The sequence below is a fragment of the Colobus angolensis genome, unplaced genomic scaffold, assembly GCF_000951035.1.
Source record: "Colobus angolensis palliatus isolate OR3802 unplaced genomic scaffold, Cang.pa_1.0 Scaffold72, whole genome shotgun sequence".
NCBI classification, from domain to species: Eukaryota; Metazoa; Chordata; class Mammalia; order Primates; family Cercopithecidae; genus Colobus; species Colobus angolensis.
In genome coordinates, this window is record NW_012120932.1 from 756,650 (window position 1) to 782,007 (window position 25,358).

The 25,358-nt window shown below is 34.3% G+C and overlaps 1 protein-coding gene across 2 annotated transcripts in view; it reads left to right on the forward strand.

Moving 5' to 3' along the window:
- Window positions 1-25,358, forward strand: part of KCNJ3 (potassium channel, inwardly rectifying subfamily J, member 3) — a 159,473-nt gene that overhangs the window by 8,276 nt on the left and 125,839 nt on the right. The window contains exon 2 of one of the 2 annotated variants that reach the window (XM_011927455.1): window positions 3,218-3,434. The exons of the other annotated variant lie outside the window; for it this stretch is intronic. Coding sequence (XP_011782845.1) covers window positions 3,218-3,434 — 217 coding nt within the window. The remainder of the gene's footprint in view (window positions 1-3,217; window positions 3,435-25,358) is intronic. 2 annotated transcript variants of the gene reach the window in all.

Consider the following 25,358-nt stretch of genomic DNA (forward strand, 5'->3'; position numbering starts at 1 on the left):
AATATTTTTGAGTGAAATATGGTAGTTAATTTCTAAATAATATGAAACTGATGGAATATCAGTGGTGCCAATTTATTATATACTCAAGTTATGGAAGAAAATTGATTTTATAAAGACACATACATAACTCACCTTTATTTTTTCTTTCACTTTCATATACATGTGTTTATCACAGTTCCTTGAACAAACATTCAAACACTCTCTCACTCCTCTTATACAAGTTGAGATTTAAAACTAAGACAGGCTTTTTTTTCTTTTTTTTCCTCCTGCAAATCACCAGAATTGCACCAGAATTAGGACAGCCTAGATTAGAATTATTTAGAAGCCTAAAGTAGAATGTATGTGCTTCTGAAAATGTATTTGGTAAGCATGTATAGGTTTTGGGAGCATCAAAAGCATGTGACTAAATCCTGCTAGGATAACTTGGCTGTAGTCAGAAGCTCAGACTTCAAACAATTCTAGTATTCCAGGCACCTGCCACATTATAACCACACCCTTCACTTTTGACCTGAGCCAAAGTCTATGGAATTTCAGTGATTAAGAGGCTCCTCAGTGTACTACAAAGTCAAGGAAGAAAGAAAATCAGGGAGTTGAACGTATCAATAGTTGAAATATTTGGTGACCTAATATAAAGGAAGAAGGAACTGGGCAATAAAATTGTAAATATGTGTAGCATCTTTGTCATTTAAAGAAAGGTTAAGTCATATAGTATCCACTGGATACATATGTAAATAATTCAATACATTTGTAAAGAATTTCACTTATCTGAAAAATGTATAAGCATTGAAAGCATGTTTCCCAAAGTGTCATATAATAGGAAGACCTGGATAGGATATAAAGTATTTGCGGTGGGAGGGAGGGGATAGGATAATTTTGAGTACAGGTGTAATTTTGAGTGTGTAGAGCAAATATTTAAAATCAGAAGGTATATTACGTCTGAATGGAACAGATCTATGCATATTTAAGCCAAAATTACTTATGTCTGAATGAACTACTTTGGTAAAAATAAAGTATTTCTTATTCCAAGTTGTCATCCTCCTGATAGCCTGCCTGTTTCTAGGCCACTTATATCCATGGGTTGTTAAGTGATTAGGGAATACAAAATTTAATAGCTTACTCTAAAGCCTTTTAGAATGAGGCACAGGTATAAATAACAAATGTATGAAAAAGGAAGACAAATTTTAGTGTTTGTGTACCTATATAATACTTGGGAAAATATATCTTCTTTGGGGAAAATTACTTTAGAATAAATGGGAGATTTAGTTTCTAAAAGAATTATTATTGTCAACAATGCCATGTAGTTCAGGAAAAGCAGAACTTAGAATGATCAGCAAAAAGACCCAAATTAATTATACACATCAGAATACCACCTTGTGTTTATATAGCACCTGTTTCTTAGTAGGTGAGAGAAAAATGACACAAGGTTTTTGTTTTTGCTGCTTTAATTTTGTTTTGTGTTTGGCATTTATTTTGTTATATTAATCAATACTTGTTATACAGCCATGTAGTTGGAAAGATGTTGGTCTCATTTATATTTTACTAATTTGAGAATAGATTTAGAAAAACAGGTGACTCAAAAAAGCTCTTTTGGGAGCATTTTCAGGATGTCTTGGACACGCCTAGTTTTCTCCAACATTGGTTGCTAGAGCTGCTGTTTTAATTTTTGCACCATCAGATTTTTCAATGGGCTCTTTTATTTGTCAGTAATCGTTTTTTTTTCATAGTCTTCTTTTTTCAGCTACACACAAGTTAGAGAAGAAAAATAGTCTCCCTTTCATTAGGATTTTGTCTACACAAATAGTATCCCTGAATATTTCTAACTACAAAGTAGCCTCTCTAGTTGACTAATTCTCCTGTTGAAACTCTTTGTAACCATTGCTGCCATAATAAAGCACCACCAATTTGGAACCCTTCATTCTGTTTTGCCACAAAGGACATGTTGCTAAGCCACATTTCTCAGTGTTTTCAGACTCACTTACTCCACATAAAAAGTCAATGCATTTTTTTTTTTTGGAACTCTGAGAGTAAGAATTTTGTCTTCAAACTATAATTTCATTGGGCAGACCAGTCTTATAGATTGTTTTGTTATTAAATTTGTTTTACATAGAATCTGTTAAAATATATTGGATTCATCAAAGTCCCATTTGACCAGCAGCGTGCTCCACCTTTCCCCCATTTTTTCTGTATTTAATTCCTAACTACCTAGCCTTTATTTCACCCCATAATTACATAAATTAAATGTATATGTTTGCTTGTGCATGATTATTATATGTGACAGATGGAAAACAAAGAGAAAACGAAGATGAGTAATTTTACTCTCATAGTTGGCTAATTTTTAATAGTCATATTAAATTTTCTCATAGAGTCCTAGCATGAACACAATTTACTTAATTAAGCTTTAGAGTGATTTATACTGAAACTGAATGCCACTACCTTAGAAACATTTTATTAAATTATGTTTCTCCGGTATAGCTTTTTGAAATTGCATTTTGATTAAAGAAAGTTCAATTTAGTGCAGTTTTTTCACTGTGTTTTAAAACTCATGGAATGACAGAGAAGCAAATATTTATAATGCAGTTTATTATTAGGAGTTTGAAAACCATTAGCTAACAACATCTGCCATTTATTTTTATTATGTAAGCTCTTGTGTACATAACAGAGCTTAATATGAGAACATCTTCACTCTTCTGTTCCATTTTATATGTGTTTGTTACTTTTCGAAAGTCTGAAAAATAAATTGTTGTGTTTTGATTTTTAGTAATAAATAAATCTCTTTCTAAATGATGGTCAATCTTTGTCAGCTTTAACACACTCCATAAAATTGCCTACTTACTTATTTGCTTTGTTGAGAAAAAAAAATATCTGGCATGCAATGAGTTATCCTGCAGTGATTGCTGTCAAGCAGCCGCACATGCACACTCAGTTCCACAGTTTGTGCTAACAACCATTGTTGGACCAGGCATTTCTCCAAAGCTCATGAGTTAGGGAATGGTAATTATAGCAAGTTGTGTATTATAAATAATGCATGTATGTTCCGCATGAGCTATGTGGGATTTCGGCCCATTTGCTAGAACATAGTTGCATAATGATTTGTTTGGATTTTGTTGCAGATGATTGATAGTGCAGAATGTTGGCAATGATGTAAATTACTGTTGGGCTGCCTTGAAATTTTCAGTACAAGTGGTGATTTCTTCTCTTTTTCTGTGTGCTTGTCTAGTCTCGGCAGACACCTGAGGGTGAGTTCCTTCCCCTTGACCAACTTGAACTGGATGTAGGTTTTAGTACAGGGGCAGATCAACTTTTTCTTGTGTCCCCCCTCACAATTTGCCACGTGATCGATGCCAAAAGCCCCTTTTATGACCTATCCCAGCGAAGCATGCAAACTGAACAGTTCGAGATTGTCGTCATCCTAGAAGGCATTGTGGAAACAACTGGTGAGTAAAAACAGATATGCCGTAAAGTTTCTTTATACCATAATGACATTATATGATATGCACAATACCTGTCATGAATTGGGCGAAATGACTCGGAGTTTACAATAGTGAAAGTAATGATTTGCCTTTTATTTATTTGTAACATTAAATTGATACCGTTTTGAAAATTAAAATGTACTGTGTTGATGGTTACATACATAATATTAACTCAGGAACACTCACTGTAAAAAAAAAGTGAGATGACTTCTTATAAATGATTATGATGTTCTATTATAATTACAAGCTTGACTTTCTTATAATCATGATTTTTCTTTAAAGATTTAAGGCTCAAAAAATGTAGGGTAATTAGTGAGTAGCCTGAAATCAGCATGCATATTCTGGCCTTGGGGATGGTGATTTGGGGTGTCATTGATAGAACTTTGATATCCGCTATGTGCAACCTCAGTGGAAAATTCCCTGTGTGTGTATCTGTGTATGCTGTGTGTGCTAAAGCAGCATTTTAATTTCGAAGTGGGTCAGCGGATTTCCTCAGCTGAACCTTGACCAAAATTTCATTTCAAAAAGAGATTTGTATTCTTTTCCTGCTCCTGTATAGCTATGTGCTATATGTTTTTCCTTAGCATGCAATATTACATTGGTCTGCCCCAAATACCAATACCATTTGCTGTTGTCTGAGGACAGTTAAGTTGACAAAGGAAATAAACAATAGTTATGAGCATATTATTTGGGGCCTAAACATTTCTCAGTTAGTCTGGAACCTGCTGGATGTTTGCGATTAATAGTGTAGTATCCATATGATTATATGTATATGTATATGTGTGTGTGTGTGTGTATTTTGAGTTCTACACTTTCTACAAGTACTGAGAAGACAAGAAATATTTTAGCTTTTAATTGTTTTCTACTAGTATCATCTGAATTATATAATGCTAATGATTATATATAAACTATAGCAATATTGAAATTAGCACTGGCAATACTATAGATAAATTCAAGCTTTATACCAAGGTGGAAGATCCTTGATTACGTAACAGTCAGTATTGTCCAAGGAACAGAGGGAGGCAAGTCATTGTAATTTTAGCATGTCTGTCACATAACACCTATCTGAAATTTGCGCAACATATCTACTCTCTTAAAGCTTCTTTTCCTCCTCTTCAAAGTGAGGATGATATAATAACCACCTCAAAGCTGCTTGTAGTATTTTAAACTGAAGCACTATTATTAGTTACTGAAGCACTATTATTATTACGATTTTAAGGGCAGTGAAAAAAGATTTAATGTATTAATCTATATATGAAATTTTATTTCTGCATACTATTTTATGATTTAAAGCTCCCACTCATTTTTTCAACTTATAATTGAAATATCATAATATTTTTAAAAATACCATATATTGGTAAAAAGTATAACCAATTTATAAAGGCTCTTAGTCCAAAAAATCTTTACATCTCCATTTTGATTCATCTCGTTTATTAAAGTAGTAATGTATTAGGGCTTAAAAACAGATGTTGCCATTTTTATTGGTTTATTTCTTATGGCATATGGTTCTCTTTCATACATCTGCTTATAGTTTACCGATTGCTTATTACTATTCTCATCACTGACATTAATGCATTTTTGTTTCACTTGATAGCCTTAAACATGTTTTATTAGATCTATCCATGTACTTATCTATTTAGCTACCCATTCATTCATTTATGTTTTTCCCTAAATACTGTATATATTTGTTAGGAGTGAATGTATTTTTCTATAAAATCACAGTCTAAAGATGAAATAGTTCTTCAACATTATTTTGTGTTTCTTAACCTTAATATACTTGAAAAATTAGGCCAAGCATTTTGTAGAATGTCTCTCAATTTGGATATGTCTGTGGTATCCTTATTCATTCTTTTGATATTTGGCTCTTACATGGCATCTTAAGGGAATACTGAAGCAGGTTGTTTGTAAATTTTACCTATTTTTCAGAGGATCATGGTTGGTACATAATATCCTATATGAGATTATAAAGAGTTTTATAACATAAATTGTTTATCAGAATTATAGATATTATTTTACCATTTCCTCCCTCCTGCCCTAAAAAAATAATAAGCTGGAAGATAATACTTTCCACAGAAAATGTGAAAACTTGACTGGAGATTGAATTTCTTATTTAGAGATTGCCTTTTATGGAGAAGAGCTTAAAGTCCACTTCCTCTTAACCTCTTAATTAAGCCTGTTTTCTAGATCTAATATAGCAAGACAAATAAGGAAAACATTACTCATAATTTATAGAATTTATTTTGTGGAAAATTTATCTGACATTTTGTTTGTGTGCATGCCCTAACTAATTAAATCCCACACTGTTCAAACTCTATAAAATCTCTGTATATTTCCAGACCTCCCCGAGCCTCATAAAAATAACAAAGACATTTTTATGTCCATTTGATCATTTAAAATTTTACTGAGATTTATTTAGTTTCATCTTTAAGGATGTTTCTTCCTTTATCCTTTCATTCACAATCAACTTTACCTTCTCATAATATGTATTGCCTAGAACAAGAGAAATATGATCTTATGGGATTGTTTCAGGGAACAAGGATACTGTTTATACTTCTTACTATCTTGTGAATAAACTTTTCACTACTTTGTGAATAAAGTTAGTTGATGTAACTTTCTATCATATTTAGCATTAAAAAACAACTTTTCATCATTCAGTCACTCATGTATTAGATAAGTATGTATTGAATGTGTGTTGTGCGCTTGAAAGTGTGTGAGATGCTAGAGATGTAGCGTGACCTGGTCAGACAGAATTTCTTTCCTCAGGGGGCTTATATTCTAAGGTGGTGGCAGAGTACAACACCCAGATAAATAAGGGAAATATCAGATAGCATTGTGCTGCTGGGGAGTGGGTAATCATACTCAGGAGGTGAAGTGGAAGGATTGCTTGAGCCTGGGCGACACAGTGAGACCCTGTGTCTAAAAATAAACAAACAACAAAACCAAGGTGATGGGATAGGGATAAAGGGTTCCTGTAGGCTACTTTAAGCTAATAGTCAGGGAAGGTCTGAAGAGGGGACACTTAAGCTGAGACCTGACTATCCAGAAGGCCCTTCTGGGCCAGTCTGGGGGAAGAGCGTGGCAGACGCTGTGGAACAGCTGGTGCAAGGGCCCTGAGCTGGGAATGAGCTTGATTTATTCTGGGAACTAAAAAAAAGGTGGAGGTGGTTGTAGCAGAGTGAGCCATGTGGAGAGTGGGGTGAGAAGTCAGAGAGGAGGAAGGGCTGTATCTGCATTCTAGATGGTTTTATTGCACCAATAGAAAGTGTTAGGATTTCATTAAAAAGCAGAGCCTGTATTTATATGAAAGAGTAATAATGTAGTAATCTCAAAATGTATATAACAACAAAAAATCCACTTTTTACCCATAGTGGGTTGCATGTAGTTAATTTAAAAATTAGTCATTCTGAATGTCTTGGAAATGCATTTTGAGACACTCTGATGTCTCAAAAATGCACAAAATTTTAGACAGCTACCACTTTTGTATTAATTGTATTCCCTCTTTTACCCTCCTACCCTAGCACCCCTACCCAGTTTCTCCATTCACAGCACTGCGCTGGTGGTAAGAATCTTCTCATTTCATTTAGCTTTTGCTCATTCCCATTGTTGTGGTCTCAGCAGGAGTGGTAGGGGGAGGGAAGTGAGAAATTAGCTTTCTAATTTCCTTGGAGGTTTCAGCTTTCAGCCCAGGACTCAAATGTTACTTTCCCCACTTTTTTGGAAGTACTCTTCATTGATCAGACACAGGTTTGTTGCCCTCCTTGCTTCAGATGAGTTGGATTTTCACTCTTAAGCTTTGCTCTCTTCATTAATAAGCTTTACATATTTGCTCATCTAGCAAATTTCAAAACAGAGGTTACCTCTCACTGTTGCTCTCTTTGCAACTTCTCCCAGGAGAGAGAGCACTGCTAGAGGCAAACAAAGCATTGCAGATTTGGCTCATTAGAACTCCATGCTTTCAAACTTCAATCTGGTTTCTGCTGCTATTTGGCAGTCTTTTTAATTGTCTTTTCTGTACTCTCAGGCCTGCTCCCCATGGGATCTATTTTAGACCTTTTCTCTCTTTCTACACTCCCAGTCCCAGCTGTCCCATCCCTGCCTTGGCATGTCATCTCTCCACCTAGTCTATTAAAAAGAATGTGACACTTCAATTTTTATACATTTCTTTATCTCTATTCTTTTCTTATAGTTAGCTTCTCTTTCTCTTTCCTGGTGTCTGGAGAAAAGTGTCTATTCTTTTCCAAAACTATGTCTTTTATAGCTACAAATGTTTCTTATGCATTGCTTTCCACCACCTATGACTCAAGCTCCAGTTCTTAGCATCCCTGACATCTAAAATCCCATTGATTCCTTTCTGTTTGCTCTGAAATATTTTCAGTTCTTTCATACTGGAAAAAAGTAAAACCCTGTTATTTATTTGTCCCTTTATACATTTAAGGTTCTTTCTGAAATTCAGACATACTACATTTTCCCCGCTTTCTCTCTTTTTTCTTTCTCTTTATATTTTACATTTGTTCCATATATCCTACATCCCTGCCTCTTCTTACTCCTCCTCTCTCCTGTAAATATTTTTTAGTTTTTCCTTTCTAGTCTAGATATTTCCTTCCTTTTAGTGAATTCACAAAGTGCTCACAAGCCCATCATTTCTTTTATCTCCAACTATGAAACTTCCCCCCAGCTGTGATCTTCTATTTGTTATTTAATTTCTAGGCCATTTTTTCCCACTTGAATGTCAGTATTTTAATTCAAAGTCACCTTGTTCAAATACAAAGTCATCAACTTACCCTCAAATTATATCCTCATTCAGAAAATCTGCTTCTATTAATGGTAGCTATTTTATCCCAGCCCCCTGTTTTTTCTTTTTATATTTAATTAATTTGTTCATCCAGCAAATGCTTATTGAGCAGGTATTGTAGGCTAAACAATTCTAGACTTTAGGAGACACAGTTTGCAAAACAAAATCGCTGTCCTGTATGGATATTTACGTTATGTGGGATACAGACAATAAACAGAATGAAGTGCATCATCTAGAATGTTAGAAAATGGTAAGTGCTTTGGGAAAAAATTGCAGCGAGGCAAGAGGGATTGGGAATGTAGGGAGGTCAGGGAAGGCTGAGTAAACAGGTGATAGTTGAGCTGAAACTCAGTATTTTGAGCAAAGCAAATACTAATAACTCAGAGTAGAACTTTCCAGGTAGAAGTATCAGTAATTACAAATGCTCCAAGTGGGGAGGGTACCTGGCTGCTACTCCCTGTTGGTAATAACTCTCAATTCAACTGTTCCTTTTTAAGCCCACATCATGGTACTTCTAAATCGCAGTAGTTGTCTCAGAAATGGATTTAGTACCTGGAGGATCTCTATTTGCATACAGATAGCACACTACTGCCTGGTAAATTTGTGTACAGCACTACTTTCGTGATATACTTGTGCTCAAAGCCCCTAATGACTGCTCCATCAAAACACACACATTTCTTATTGAGAAAATTAGGCTGCCCTTCCTGTAGTACTGCTCATACACTGATGCTCATTCTTGCCTCCCATATTTGTGATCATGTCATTTTTCACTGCCTAGGATAGGATTTCTGTCTTTTCTCATATAGCACAAGAGTGACATATTTGTTGAATCTTCCCTGGGCACTTTAATCCATAGTTTTTATTTAATACCTTATTAAAACACAACTTTTACTGTGCAAGTGCTATTAAATGCATTCTTATTATAGAAAAAAAGTACAAATATGCAAAATATAAAGACTTTACTCTTAATTTTATCTATTGCACTGTCAACACATTTGTGAGTAACCTTCCAGGGTTTATATTCAGATATACTTACACTACGTGTGCCATGTTATAACTGACTTTATTGTTTAATCTATTATTAATCTTTCATGTCAAGTTACTGATCTACATCATTAGTTTTAATGACTTTACTGTATGCTACTTTATATATCTATCTCAATTTTTTATTATTTATCTCCTAGTTTTGGATCTTGAGGCATTTCATTTTTAATAAGGTTAAATACATTTATAGGCCCTAGTTTCAATTTACTTATCACCAACTCTACCATTTTAGATAAATTCTCTGCAGACAGAATTTCTGGGTAAAGGCCCACATATATCTGCTGGTTCGTAATACATATTTCAGGGTTGCTACCAAGTGCCCATTTCCTCATACCCTTCCTAATAATGGACATAATTATTTTATTTTTTCAATATTTTTTCTCTTTGATTATTAATGGTAGTGAGATTGAAATTGTTGTGTCTCTCTATTGGCTATGAATTTTATTTTGCAAATTGTCAGTTAATATCGGTCATTTGCTTGCAACTCTTCTTATGCATACATTGCTCGTATAATTAGCACATTATTAGACAAAATCATATTTCTAATAGTCGGAATACTTCTATCAAAATGTTTTCCTAATGTATATGTGTATAATTGTATTATATTTATCTCAAGTGTTTTGCTACATCTCTGAATAAACTATAAACTTCCGATATTGGTTATGGACCTTGTTTATGGCTATTTTATATGCCATAGATCCTGGAAAGTGGTAGAACCTAGTAAACACACTTGATCTTTGTTTTTATTTTTAACTGATTTTAATAGAGTTGCCTTCCTCTTATAAGCTTACTCTTGTGGAATTTTTTCTTACAGGAAGTTAATCAATAAGTGTTTGTTGGTTACCCATGTTATTTTAGGTTCAAGATAGTATAAGATTGATTAAGGAGAAAGTCCATAGTCCGGAGGGAGAAAGGAACTGAACGAAATCAAGTAGTAGCACTGTGTACTCAAATGAATTAAGTTAGGCTACAGCAGGGACCTAGAGGAGTGGTCCCTAATGGATTTCTTCCAACGGAGGTCTGAGAAGTCTCTCCTGAGAACATGGTGTGAACTGAAACCTGAAAGTGAAGCAGAAGCTCAACAGGCGAGTACAGGGAGCTAAGCCTTCTGGCCAGAGACAAGTGCAGGCACTTAGGATTCATTTTATTAGGGGCGTCATAAATAATTTGGTATGATGAGAGTATAGAACAAGTCTAGGGGAACTGACTGGAGATGAAACTAGAATTAGCCCTGGATAACAGTTTGGACCTAATTTTACAGGCCATAAAGCTCTTGAAGGATTTTAAGCAAGAGAATGCCATGATCATATTGGTGTGCTAGAAAGATGCCTCTGGCTCCAGGTGGAGGATGGATTGAGTGTGGCTGAGACTGGAGACAGCCCAGTTATTAAACTGTTACAATAGGCTTGACCAGAGGTAATTGGGTCCTTCATGAAATTTTCTGGCTCAGACAACCTGGGACTGTTTAAAGTAACCAAAAAAAAGCCCTTGGTTTCCAAGATGTTACTTGTGATTAGGGGAAAATGGCCCCAGGATTCTTCCTTCCGAAGTTCTGTAGGCTACTTAAAAAGCCAAGACACCTAGATAAATAAAAATGATAAATTAAGAATGATAAATAAAACAGCACTATCAAGCCATTGACTCTTTTCCTTATTAGTGAAAAACAGCTAGGAATTTTCTAATGAATATATCATAAAGTAGAAGCTCCATTTGTGAATAATTGAGGTGTACCTGTAATTTTCCTCTCTTAATGATTGGACAATATTTAGCTTTATTAATTGTAATTAATCATTACTTTTTAGTGATCTGTCAAAAGATAGTGATCAGCAAACTACCTAGTGTTATGGTAAGTGAGGTAGGACTCTACTGACCATTGGAAATGTTCTTTATCCTTCCTAATTGCAGTTTCTGGGTCATTAACCTGATAGCGCCACACTTTTGTTATAGCCATAATCTAAGTCAGGGGTGTCCTGTTTACCTCTCTAGTTTCCCTGTTTCTGCCCAGATTGCTGATTCCTTTTAAATTAATTCCTGGTGTTTTAGAAGACTTGCTACCTTATCAGGAAAAACAAATGACACATGTATTTGTATAGATTGGACATCTCGAAGTAGGCTCCTCCTGGTAATTTCCATTGTTATTTATTTGTTATTCATTGCTTCTTAATTATGAATTCATTTCTCTTTAAGACATATCTTATCAGTAATTCATAGGTCAAAACTCAAACTTTTTGGGACCACAGATTCCTTTTCAATCTAAAGCAACTTTTTATGAGGAGTTCCTAAATAAAATCCTACTTTATTATTTTATTTTGATAGGTAATTGTAGAAATTTTCTGCAGACTTAAAAAAAAATACTTAAATATTGAAGCATGAAGTAGGGTGACAACTGTCTTAGTTTGCCTGAGGCTGAAAGGTTTTCCAGAACATGTGAAACTCAGTGCTAAAACCAAGAAAGTCCTGTGCAAACTGTGATGGCCACCTTACTCAGCAGTCTGAGAATGTTAATTCAGCCTTCCTAACTGCCTGCCTCAATTTAATTGGGCAGTTTACTCTATTGATAGTGAAATGTCTTTTTGCACTTAGGACTGGTATATTCCACCATTTCCTGACTTTACTTTTGTCAAGGCTGAAATCACAAAAATACATAGAAAGGATATTTGCACATATGTTATTTTCTGTATGTTTTCATTGCAGTGTTTTATAGAAAATTTAATTAATACAGCCCTTAACATCTTAGGGTGGACATTTTTCATTTGCTGTGTGGGAGATTGGTATGGGTGAATTACCATACTAATGTGAAGTGGGTTGAAATAGGGTTGACACTACATTTATCATGATCAGGACTTATATGGATAAAGGAAGTCAACACGCCTTATGGATAATCTAGTTAATTTTTAAATGTAAGCACAGGAAAATTGTAGTTGGGGGACAAGCAGTTTTGGTTAAGATGTGTCATCGTGCAGTGACAAGGAACTGCACAATTTACAGTAATTCATTTCTAGAGCTTTTCAAGATGAGGTCTTGAGACTCCCTGTATCATAATCTCATGGGATTCTTATTAAAATGCTGACTTGTGCGCCCTCACCTAGATTTTACAGTGTTAAAATATCTGAGGTTTGTGGTCCAGGAAATGTGCATTTTTAAAAACCACACAGATGATTCTTAGTAAGAGCACTAAAGTATAGGACTCCTCCATCTAGCAACTAGGAAAAGCCACTAGAATTTATTGAATTAACTACTCAACTGCAATAGCTTGACTTAACCTAAACCATTGGCATGTGGTAAAACTCGAAGAGAACATAGCCCTTTAAATTTCTGAAGTCTTCGGAGGTGAATCTTTGTTGTTAATTCAGACTGTGCCGATCAATGTAGCCAAATGAAAATTAATGTGGGTAGAAAACAGTGAAAATCAAGAGTATGAATTAAAATGCATGACTATTCATTATCATAACCAAGAACAAGATGTGATATTTATTGTGGAACATTGTGTGAAGATGTAATATAAATGCCATACAAGGATGTTAGTGCCACTCACTGATGGAGAGAATTCTGATCCTTGAAACTGCTACACACTCATGAAACCGGAACACCATGTTCGATTATTTACTGTTTCGTGGGACAGAATATCATTATGCTTACAGCAAAGTTCAAAGTGACAATTTTCATAATTTTACACGGAGGCTAACCCTGGCTGTTAGTCATTAAAACTAAACTATTTGAGGGCTTCCTTTTCTGGGGAAAAATTTCCAGAGTTAACAGCGATTAAATATAAATGGGCTTTTAAGAGGTAATGATAATGAGTTGATAAGGTCTGAGGTCCAGATAGAGTGAGTCTCTCTTGACAAATAAACATTCTAGGCCTACTTTGACATTGCCTCAATTTGATTCGTTTTAACTTTGTTATTTCTATGCCCTAGGCTCTGTCTGAGAAAGAGCTGAGATTATTTGACCTACTCGATTCATAGCAGTGACCTTAGCACTCAAATTCCAGTGGAAAATCATAGCTGCTCTTGTTATTATTGCTGTTGAAAATACATGTTCAATGAGATAAAATAATATGACGTTATTTTATAAACTGGAACAGCCTAATATTTATTAATGGTGGAAGCAGAGTGCCATCAGAATATTGAGAAAATATCCTCTTGGGACAGGCTAGCGGGGGAAGGAAGGAAGACCATCAATCCTTTGTTGTCCAGGGGTGACTTACCCTTGGAGCATATTATTAACTGTGGTGATTACATATGGGGTGTATTTCTTTAGCCTTTTATGTCAAAACTATACTCATAAGCCTAAGAGTAGCTCTGGTTCTGATCCATTCCTGCTGCCCACCTCAGAGAAGAGCTATGTCTAGACCATTTTAGAGGGATGATTAGATCTTAAAGCCTTTTGAAGAAAGAACATCTTAGTCTCCCTTAAATTACTGTCAAGCAATTTTTCCATATGACTCTAAATTAATTTTTAATATAATTTAAGCCCTTAATTTTATTTTACTCTATTTTCATTTCAGATTCCTTGTCATTTAAGTTGGAAAATGTCCTGTTCATATTTCAGAGCCATCTTATTCACATGTAGTACCAACTCTGTGCTATACCTTACCATTTAGATACAGGTAAAATCTGGTTCCTTGGAAACAAAATTTTCTCTCAAACACACATGAATATGAGAGGACAAGTGTAGGAAGGGATGAGTGCATAGTGCTTTAATAACTAGAGAAGGTTTGGACCTTATGAACTGAACGTACGTGTATGTGTATGAGCTTTCAGCACTATTTTAGTACTTTTTCTTCACTAAGGGTTTACTTTCTGACTCATGCTCCTGATTCAGCAGTTCCCCAGAAATGGCTTCAATCCTTCTGTATTTGGCAGCACTACTTAGAGAATGTAGAGGGAAAATGATGTAGCCTCTTTGTGTGTGTGTGTATTTATTCAGATTAGCATTATCGGCTCTAAAAATGTTTTAGCATGTGTTATCTAGTTTTTTTTTCTATTTTTGCTTTGCTATACATTTTTCCCAGTGGCCTTTTAAAAAATATGCTTCATTATCCTCCATTTTAATTTTTCTGCATTCTGTGCAAAGCTTTGTTAAACTCATGTGATTTATTCTATTCATTCAGTTAAGGTTTTTAATGTTTTATAGCCTGTAGATTGTAGAACAGTAGTGCTTTACAATAATCGTTTATGCAAAAGGTCAGGTCTTTTAAGTGTTTAAAGCAAGTTTTCTAAACTTGAGGGTAGGCTTTGGTCTTGAACTTTCTATGCCCCATGCTGTGTAGCACACTGATCTACTGGTTTTAATTCAGTTATTGCATATTGTTGGAATTCAGTCTAACAAGCTGAGTTTGTCTTGTCTGCTAAATATATCTAAAATGTTACTAAATGAAGAGATGTAACAGAGAGCTCTCCTGGGTTCCAAGTTCTACTAGACCAGTAGTACATTTAAAATATTGTTTCTTATTTGAATTGATCATTTAATCATATCTGCTTGATATGTCTTCTCTGGTTTGGATATGCTTGGTAAAATCTAACATGACATGTTCAGCTTTGGAAAGTATATTTCTTTATTTTTTTATAGTGGAAGCCAAAATATTATTGGAACCAGAAAATGATGAGAGTTGGAAAAAAGGCATATTTATGATTTTTTAAATCTTAGCTGTCATCAAGTTGAACAGTAGAATTGGAATGATAAAATTATAAAGATAAAATGCATCTTAATGATAATCTAGTTAAAACTCTCCATTTTACAGAAATGGAAACTATGATTATTGAGATGAAACAACTTGTCTGTCTTCTCAGAGTCCATTGGTGGAATGATCTGGAATATGTTTTTGTGCTTTGATTCTTATTCCAGCGTTCTTCCCATTACCAATAATTTTTCAGTTATTTAAATGCATGTCTTGCTTGCCTGCTTTAAAATAATTTATAATGACATAAAGACTATATTTTGTTAACATTTGTCAATAATCTTTTCTATTTCTAGGGTCTAAGTTTCAGATCAGATCCGATAGTTACCTAGCTAACTAGAGAGGAAGGCAAGTCAATAGATTTTTGTTTATAGGTAGGCCTTCTCTTGAACAAAATTGCAAAGATTTTTTTTTTTTTTGGCAGCAAATACACTAAAAGTTGTAGCTATTATGACAGCCATATTGTCTGTAACTGTGCATAAACAAACTACGTATCAAGCACTGTGCCAGACACTGAGTACACAGTGTTGAATAAGAAAGTTCAGGGGTCTCAGCCAGTGTAATTCGTAATCCAGTGAGAGACAAAAACATGTACACAGGCAGTGATGAGTAGTGTAAATTGTGAAATGTACCATGCTACCAGGGGATGGATGAGATCACAACTTAGGCTGAGGAAGAATGAGGGAGACTTGGCAAAGAAGGGGAAAAAGAAGATTATCAGAAGAGTGAAGAAAGTTCGGAGACCTCAAGTGTAAGAGAAGAGAAAAACTTGCTGTTCAAATTACTGAATGACATTCATATGGTTAGAGGTAGAGTGTGTGTGAGCTAAGTGTGTTTCAGGAGATGTCAGTGGAAGAGTAAAGGCTGGAAAACATAGCACTTCTAAGTCACGTATGGGCACTTAATTGTAAACAGCAATGGGGGAGCCACAGATGGTTTTTAAGCAGGAAAATGACATAATCACAACTGCGCTTTAGAAAAAAAACACACTGGCTGACCTTGGAGACAGTGTAAAATGGGACAAAACTGGAGGTGGGTAGAACAATTAGGGTACTACGGCAGTAATTGAGTTGAGAGATGATCATTTATTCATTTGTTGCTAGAGGAAGTTTGAAGAAGCACCCACTTTTGGCTGGGGTATAGGGGAAGACTTGAAAATTTAAAGTTTGTAACATTTAACTTTTCCCTTGATAAAGTTTCATGCTTGAAGATGGAGAGGAAGACATTTAAGATGGTAAAACAGTGCAGGTTTTAGGGTATGAAAATGCAGGACATAGGCTGAGCGTGGTGACTCATGCCTGTCCTCGCAGCACTTTGGGAGGCTGAGGCAGTTGGATTACTTGAGCCCAGGAATTCAAGACCAACCTGGGCAATATAAGAAGACCCTTTATCTGTAAAAATTACAAAAATAATAGCTGGGTGTGGTGGCACGTACCTGTGATCCCAGCTACAGGGGCGACTGAGATGAGAGCATTGCATGAGTCTGGGAAGTCAAGGCTGCAGTGAGCTGTGATGGTGCCACTGCACTCCATCCTGGGCAACAGAGTGAGATACTGTCTTAAAAATGAAAAGATAAAATAAAAGCAGGAAATACATAATGGAAGAGTTTCTGAATTTAGGTTTGGACTGCAGGGTGAGATATATGAAGAGGAATAAGATTAAACAGTAAGGTGTAAGCTAGAAATGTATTGGGAGTAGGTTGTGGATAGCTGAGAGAGCCAGACCTTAACTTTATGAGGCAAAAAACAAACAAACAAGAAAAGAGGCTATCACAGATTTTTGAGCAGGAGATCGCTGGGATCACATTTGTATTTAAGGCCTTTGGGTAATAATATGTAAATAAGTAACAATAGTATACGTAAGATTGTCTTTCTCATTTTATTATGTTCTGTGTTCATTTTGTCCCTTTTGTGAGAGGATAAATGAATCTAGTTTGAATTCATTTAGCTTTGTAAAAAATGCTTTACATCAATGGGATAAGTACATTTAAAAACTAGATTAAATATGCTCAGTATTTCAGTAAAAATAAATTGTCCAAATTACTGTTTTTACAAGTAAAAAAATTACAAAAGTTTATTTTTAGGAGAGTATTTAGCTACCTAGAATTAGTTTGTGTTCAAAACATAGTCTTTTAAAAATCCTTCAGAGTGATATGAAAAATAAATTACAATTTATAGCTTAAATTATAATTCCAAATTATAATTAGATTTCTAAAAAGCTTTTTAACAGGAAATCAGTGAAAGCATTTGAATCACCCAATTATACATTTGTATTTCATAATTTAAAATTAAATTCTAGAGAGCACTGTTGAATCATGCACCGTTTGTCTTTCAGAATTCTTTGACAAAGAAAAGAATGACTGTGAAGAAAAAATAAAATATCAGAAACTTGATATGTGTTAAATTAGATTTATGCTTCGTGTGAAGATAAAATGACGAATGTTATAGTTACAGAAATTAGTCTTATGGTGACAATGTCCCATTAATAAATACCAGGAAGATCTGAGATTACACAGTGTTGTTGTGGGTGTGTGTCTATGTATGCCTTCTGGCTTCTGATGCACACACTTAAGGTTAATCAAGGACCATTAAAATATAATCATGGTTATTATTATTTTATCTATGCTATTACTAGAATAGCTTAGTTCAGTCAGTGCTGACTATAGATAAATTCTGCCTTTTTTTTTTTTTTAACAAAATGCATTTAAACTGATTCAGGGAGAGAAAGGTATAGATAAGTCCACTTTTCCTACAGCTTGAGAATTTTCTTTTGATGTGTTACCAAGGTCAACCTAAGTTATTAAACATTTCCTGCCTATGCAGTGAGTGAGCAAAAGTGAGAGTAGAGCATAACCTGTTGAAGAATGCCTTCCCTACACATTTTCAATTCCTGGAACTGTGCCAGCAATTATGTACTGTAGGAATGGTTTATTGCCTTTTAGCTTTAGCTTTGCCATTCTCCAATATAATGTCATGTCAAATGGGAAAATGAAGATTTTTTAACTGTCTGAGAGAATAAAACTTACTGGAATGGGTGTAAGTAAACTCTATACTACTATCATACATGTAATGTTTATTTTAATTATTTATAAATAGAAAAATGTTATGTTTTATTATATATGTATGTATATATACAAGATATACATATACACACACATATACATATATATACACACACACATACATATACACACACACACACACACCCCTTTGATGCAGACCTGAGACATAAAGAAATACTTTACTCTGAAGAGATTTTAATGACTCACCTGGGCTTTTAGTGTTTCCCTTGGGAGATTCTTCTGCTCCTTAATGGTACATGTTTCAAAAATAATTTTCTTAGACATTCAAATATCTCCTTCAAGAAATATAACTTTATTGGTATAATATCAACTATAGTCTATTGTTTGTTTGAAAATAATATCTTTCTAATTGTTACTGGTTTTGATCACATTCCAACCTTGTCATTCTCTAGTCAAACAATAGATGGTTATATTCTGTTTTTTTTTTTCTTCAAACTTCTCTTCTATAGACATGCCCTCTACTACTTTCTATTTTTTATATCTCACCATTCTTCACCAACTACCCAGATGTTTTGGGAAGATATCTTTTCTTTGCAAGTTTGCTCTTTTTTTTTTTCCCCCGGAAAATAGTAGTAATAATAGCTTCTCCACATAACTGTCATATTTATCCTGAGAAACGTTTTCTAGCTCAGTGTGTCATTTTGTCTTCCATTTTTTATTCCCCCATCCCCTGCAATTATTTAAAACTATAAACTTTCATTGTTCTACTCCCAGTGTTTCTTTCTTAGAAATACTTGATAATTTTCCTGTATCAGACTTTATTTTATTAGTTCTTCTAGAAAAAAACAATTCTAAAATTCATATGAAACCAGAAAAGAGCCCACATAACCAAAGCAAGAATAAGCAAAAAGAACAAATCTGGAGGTGTCACGTTACCCAACTTCAAACTATACTTACTATAAGGTTACAGTCGCCAAAACAACCTGGAACTGGTATAAAAACAGGCACATAGACCAATGGAACAGAATAGAGAATCCAGAAATAAAGCCAAATACTTACAGCCAATTGATCTTTGACAAAGCAAACAAAAACATAAATTGGGGAAAGGACATTCTATTCAACAAATGGTGCTGGGATAATTGGCAAGCCACATGTAGAAGAATGAAACTTGATCCTCATCTTTCACCTTATATAAAAATCAACTCAGGATGGATCAAGGACTTTAAGACCTAAAACCATAAAAAATCTAGAAGATAACATTAGAAAAAACCTTCTAGACATTGCCTTAGGAAAAGACTTCATGACCACTATCCCAAAAGCAAATGCAACAAAAACAAAGATAAATAGATGGGACTTAAACTAAAAAACTTCTGCACAGCAAAAAAAAAAATAATCAGTGGAGTAAACAGACAAGTCACAGAGTGGGGGAAAATTTTTGCAAACTATGCATATAACAAAGGACTAATATCCAGAATTTACAAGAAACTTAAACAAATTAGCAAGAAAAAAAGAAACCATCCCATCAAAAAGTGGTCTGAGGACATGAATAAACAACAATATGTCAAAAGAAGATATACAAGTGGTCAACAAACACATTAAAAAATGCTCAACATAACTAATGATTAAGGAAATGCAAATCAAAACCACAAAGCAGTACTACCTTACTCCTGCAAGAATGGCCATAATCAAAAAATCAAAAAATAATAGATGTTGGTATGGATGTGGTGAAAAAGAGACACTTTTACACTGCTGGTGGGAATGTAAATTAATACAACCACTATGGAAAACAGTATGGAGGTTCCTTAAAGAACTAAAAGTAGATCTACTATTTGGTCCAGCAATCTCATTACTGGATATCTACTCAGAGGAAATGAAGTCATTATATGAAAAAGATATTTGCACATGCATGTTTATAGCAGCACAATTCACAGTCACAAAAATATAGAACCAGCCCAAATGATCATCAATCAGAGTGGATAAAGAAAATGTATATATATACACCATGGAATACTACTCAGCGAAAAAAAGGAATAAAATAATGGCATTTGCAGCAACCAGGATGGAATTGGAAACCATTATTCCAAGTGATTCAAACTCAGGAATAGAAAATCAAATATCGTATGTTTTTACTCAGTGGGAGCTAAGTTATGAGGACGCAACAGCATAAGAATGATCAGTGGACTTTGGGGACTCGGGGAAAGGGTGGGAGGGGACTGAGGGGTAAAAGACTGCACATTGGTTACAATGTACACTGCTAAGGTGATGGGTGTGCCAAAATCCCAGAAATCATCACTAAAGAACTTATCCATGTAACCAAGCAACACTGTTCAAAAACGTATAGAAATAAAACAAAAAATTTAAACCTCTATTTTACTAGATCTTAACAATATTCTTAATTTTCCATTTTTATCAACTTGTTGTAATCTAGACAGATCTTCCAGTGACCTGAAAATTATATTAATTTATGAAAAGAGCATGAATGGCTGGGCACGGCGGCTCACGCCTGTAATCCCAGCACTTTGGAAGGCCGAGGCGGGCGGATCACCTGAGGTCAGGAGTTTGAGACCAACCTGACCAACATGGAGAAACCCCGTCTCTCCAAAAAAAAAAAAAAAAAAAAAGAAAATACAAAATTAACTGGGCATGGTGGTGCATGCCTGTAATCCCAGCTACTCAGGAGGCTGAGGCAGGAGAATTGCATGAACCCAGGAGGCGGAGGTCTGTGGTGAGCCGAGATCGCGCCATTGCACTCCAACCTGGGCAACGATAGCAAAACTCCGTCCAAAAAGAAAGAGAGAGAGAAAAAAGAAAAGAAAGGAAAGAGGGAAGGAAGGGAGGGCATGAATTAAATTTATTTTAAAAGTGTTTCTTTTAGTGTTTACAGAATATCATAGGTTCAATATGATTTCTCACGTTAAAAATTTGCTTAGATTGAAAATTTCTAGGGTGCAGTGGTTGTACATGATGTTAACTTTTTAAAATGGCGTTTAGGATAGTCTAATACCTGCAAGGTCAGCTATCGTAGTAGAAAAAATGCTGGGTTAGAATCCAGTTCTGTCCTTTACTGGTCATGTTATTGTTGCCAAAGTCAAATAATAATCTTGAGTATAATTATCTTTGTTTATAACATATAATTTATAATATATAATATATTTCTTTATTTAGAGTATATGGATAATATATTATCCTGGCATTTGCTAAATAAAGTGAAATATTTTATAAAATTATCAAGTTTCATAATGTGAAAAACAATGATTTTGATTAATGAATATAACTTAAATATCATTTTCCCATTATTCTTATTATTATTTCATTCAATTCCATTTCATTAGCTCTTCTTTTCATTATATCAAAGTTTCATTAGTATCCTATGTCATATTGCATATGTATTAGTATAGATACATTCTTGGTTATTCATTTAGATCTCATTACTCTTAATGATAGTGTGGTTATAGCCAGTAAAATTGCTGATACTCTTGGCATTGTTTATTATTTACAGAAATGAACTTGTGTCTTAATTTTATCTACTTGCTTGTTGGATGCTTGCCTTTATGTATTTTTCCAATACTTTGCTCTAGTGCTCTGATGCTAGGCAGCCATACAAATATCAGAACTACTTTTTATTGATGTCAGTTTGGAAAGGGGATATCTAAAATAGCATATCTTCTCAAAGTTTTGTGAAGTTACAATAAACCTTTTCCCTATTAATATACCACAGGCTTGGTCTCACTTTTTGGGAATTTATGTGGTTGTTTCCTGGAAACACCGGAACAAATTTGCCACCTTTAGTAAAAAAATTCCATATCCACAGGGTTGTCTGAATTTCCTATAGAAGAATGTAGGCCGGGCGCGGTGGCTGACACCTGTAATCCCAGCACTTTGGGAGGCCGAGAGGGGCAGATTACGAGGTCAGGAGATCGAGACCATCCTGGCTAACGTGGTGAAACCCCGTCTTTACTAAAAATACAAAAAAAATTAGCCTGGCATAGTGGCAGGTACCTGTAGTAGCAGCTACTCGGGAGGCTGAGGCAGGAGAATGGAATGAATCCGGAGATGGAGCTTGTAGTGAGCCGAGATCGCGCCACTGCACTCCAGCCTGGGCGAGGGAGGGAGACTCTGCCTCAAAAAAAAAAAAAACAAAACAAAAAAAGTAGCACGTGATATTTAAAACTTGCCAATTTAAAAATATGTCAGGTGATTGGGCTATAGTAGTTTGAAGATTTAGCACCTGTGGTGAATTTTGGTCTAGACCGGAGTCAGATTGCCTGGTTTTAGTTTCTATATGCCATGAAGTATTTGTGGGATTCTGGGTCAGTTGAATAACTTCCCCTGGCCTTGGTATCTTCATATGTAAAATGAAGGTAGAAATTATACCAGTCTTATCTTTTTTAGTGAGAAAGGGGAGGATTAAATTAACAATATTAAGGTGTTAACAATATTAAAACATGTTAGTGGGCTTACCACATTATTTAGAACTCCAGGCCATCCAGTAAATATTAGTAATTGTCATTTTTGCCATCAAAATCATTAATATCATAGGGTTCCAAGTTAAACTCAGTTTTGAAGACTAATAATGTTTTAACATCTCTAATATATACCAATTTCTTAAATAAATTCTCTAAAATCATTAATCAAGAATGGAAATTGTTTGAAATTACAACATATTTACAAGAAAACCTTTTTAGTGAGTGCCAGAAATGAAGTCTTCTTCAATTTCAGAATTTTTTTAGTTGACAAGTGCACATTTAGCGTGACTTGAACAAATTGCAAATTGGGTTTCTGTATGCCATTTTGGGAGGATCACTTCCAAAATTTATATGTTGTACAATTAACTTTGCCAGCCAGATCATCATAGAAGAGTTTAACTAATCCCTTAATTTTTAAATGCAATAAAATGTCATAAAGTGATAAGAGGAGAAACTTTGATTGAGCCACAGTCATTTAATTAAGTTCCTTTGAATTAGACTATGAATCTAAATATAGTAGTCAGTGTTCTCAATACCCCTTATAGATTTTATTTTATCAACAACTGTAAGTTTAACTCCTAGTTGATTTAGGCCTTTTTTTTGTTGTTCTTGTTACGTGGCATTTTTGAAAGTGTTTTTCAGTAACGTAATCATTGTATGAACCATCTGCAATGAAGCAGAATATTGGCTTATAATGTTTGATAACAAAAGTTAATTACCATGACTTCTCATCATCAATGAGAAGAAGAAACTGGGGACTAAGATGCTATATATAAAGCAATACAGACTACATAAATCAATTTTTAAAAACAGAGTGAATAAGAATAATGTTTTATTAGAAAGCAAACTGTAATGAAATAATTTTAAATCAGAATAACTTTATATCAGAAATCTGGGTTTATACTTACAGTAGATTTTCTTCTAAATCATATTGCATGAGTTAGAAATGCATTTGATTGCAAATAGTAGAAAACCCAACCAACCATGACTTAAATAGCTGAGTGCTTATTTTTCATCTGTAAGGAGATGTTCAGAAGCAGGCAGTCAGGCTGGTCCATCTGCTCGAAGACTTCATATAAAGGCCTAGGCTTCTCTTACCCTCCTTTACCGTCTTTAACACTTGCTTTTCCTAGTTGGGTTCATTGAGATGGCTGCTGCACCTCTAGGCATCATTTCAGAGTTATAAGCAGAAAACAGTTGCCCCTGCTTTCTGTTTATAACTCTGAAATGATGTAACTAAGGACCAACAGGGCTTTCTCAGGTAGAGACTGCCATTTTATTCAGAAAAGGACATTGCCTAGGAAATTATCTCTGCATTGCATTGGTCAGAACAACCTCCTCCCACCCACTGACCCCAACTGGAAGAGTTAAGAAATGGAGTAGTTTTAGTTGTACATATTTTTTGATTAAATTAAAAGATCTCTTAGTAAGAAATAGTGAGATGAAAGAATGGATAATCCGAGAAAAAAGGAAATCCTTGCTCAGCCAAGTTTTAAAAGTTATGTTAATAAAGCAATAAAATGAAAAGGTATTATTTCATATAAAATTTCTTAAGCTTAATAATTTAAAAGTCCAAGAAAGACAATGAAGATATTTAATACTTTTCCCATAAAAGCTAACTTAAGTAGGAAAAATAGTGGTAAAGAGTATTAAAATTATTAGTTTTAGTGATTTGGTGTTAACCTATATTGCTTTTTAAATATGAAATAAGGCTAAGGTGTAAATAAAGAAAAGCTGCATCAACTTTTTTTTTAACTACCAATTAATTTTGCAAATATAAACATTAAACCTCATAAAGTATTACAGAAACATCAAATTTTATTGTAACCTTAATTGTGCTCAGATGAGAAGCTCTTTTCTTCCATTCTTTTCAACACATTCTAGTTTGAATCTCATCATAGATTAAAAATGCCCTTCCAGTAGATGGTTCTTCATCTACAATACACTGTCAAATCACACTCTGCACTAACCTATAATTATTCCCTATTTGAGGTATGGTGAAATAAACTTACCAAAAATTGAAATCACATTTAAAAAGTAATTTAGCATATTTTTTTCTAAAAAGAGGTAAGAATATAATTCATTTAGATTCTGTGTTATGATTCTTATAATAGAAGGATATAGAGTACAGAAGGATCATTTAGATAAGAATATGATTAAATGCCTCTGAGAGTTTGAGGTCAAGGTAGCCTATTCAGATGAAGTGTCATCTCACTAGAATTTTAAAACGATGAATAGAATTTTAGCCAGCACCAAGAGCAAAGGCTTGAAGGAGTGATACAGTATGGTATGATTTGGGTAACATTACCTGCCCTTCTATGTGAGACAGGGTGTGAGAACTCTGAAATTCTGCCTATCAAAAGTAAGAGGTGGAGTTGCCATATCATGAAGCTATTCAAATAGATTCTTTTGGATTAGCAAAATCCCGAACAATTTTGAAAACTCAAATTTATATGATGAAAATTTTATAGAATTAGTAGCTTTAGTTTCGTATCATTTTTACACTTTGTACCTAAGTACCTAAGTACAAAGTGTAAAATTTATCTGTTTTGTGAATTTATCTGTTTTGTGAATAAGATAATTTATCTAGTTAATTAAAGGAAAATACTTTTTCTGAAATGTATGTGTTTTATACATATTTGAGTTGCTCTGAGTAAGGCAAATAACTTCTTTTGGTATCTTTTAAATATATACATATAAACTAGTGCTTTTTGTTTATAAATGTAAGGATGGTATCTATGCATTGCTGTCTTATATATTTGTTGTCATATGAAATTGCCTTTTCAGATAGTGATAGATCTTGCTCTGGAAAAAACAAAGAGACAGTTTTTGTATTCAGTACTTTTTCAAATAAAACAATCTGATTCACTTTTTTTTTTTTTTT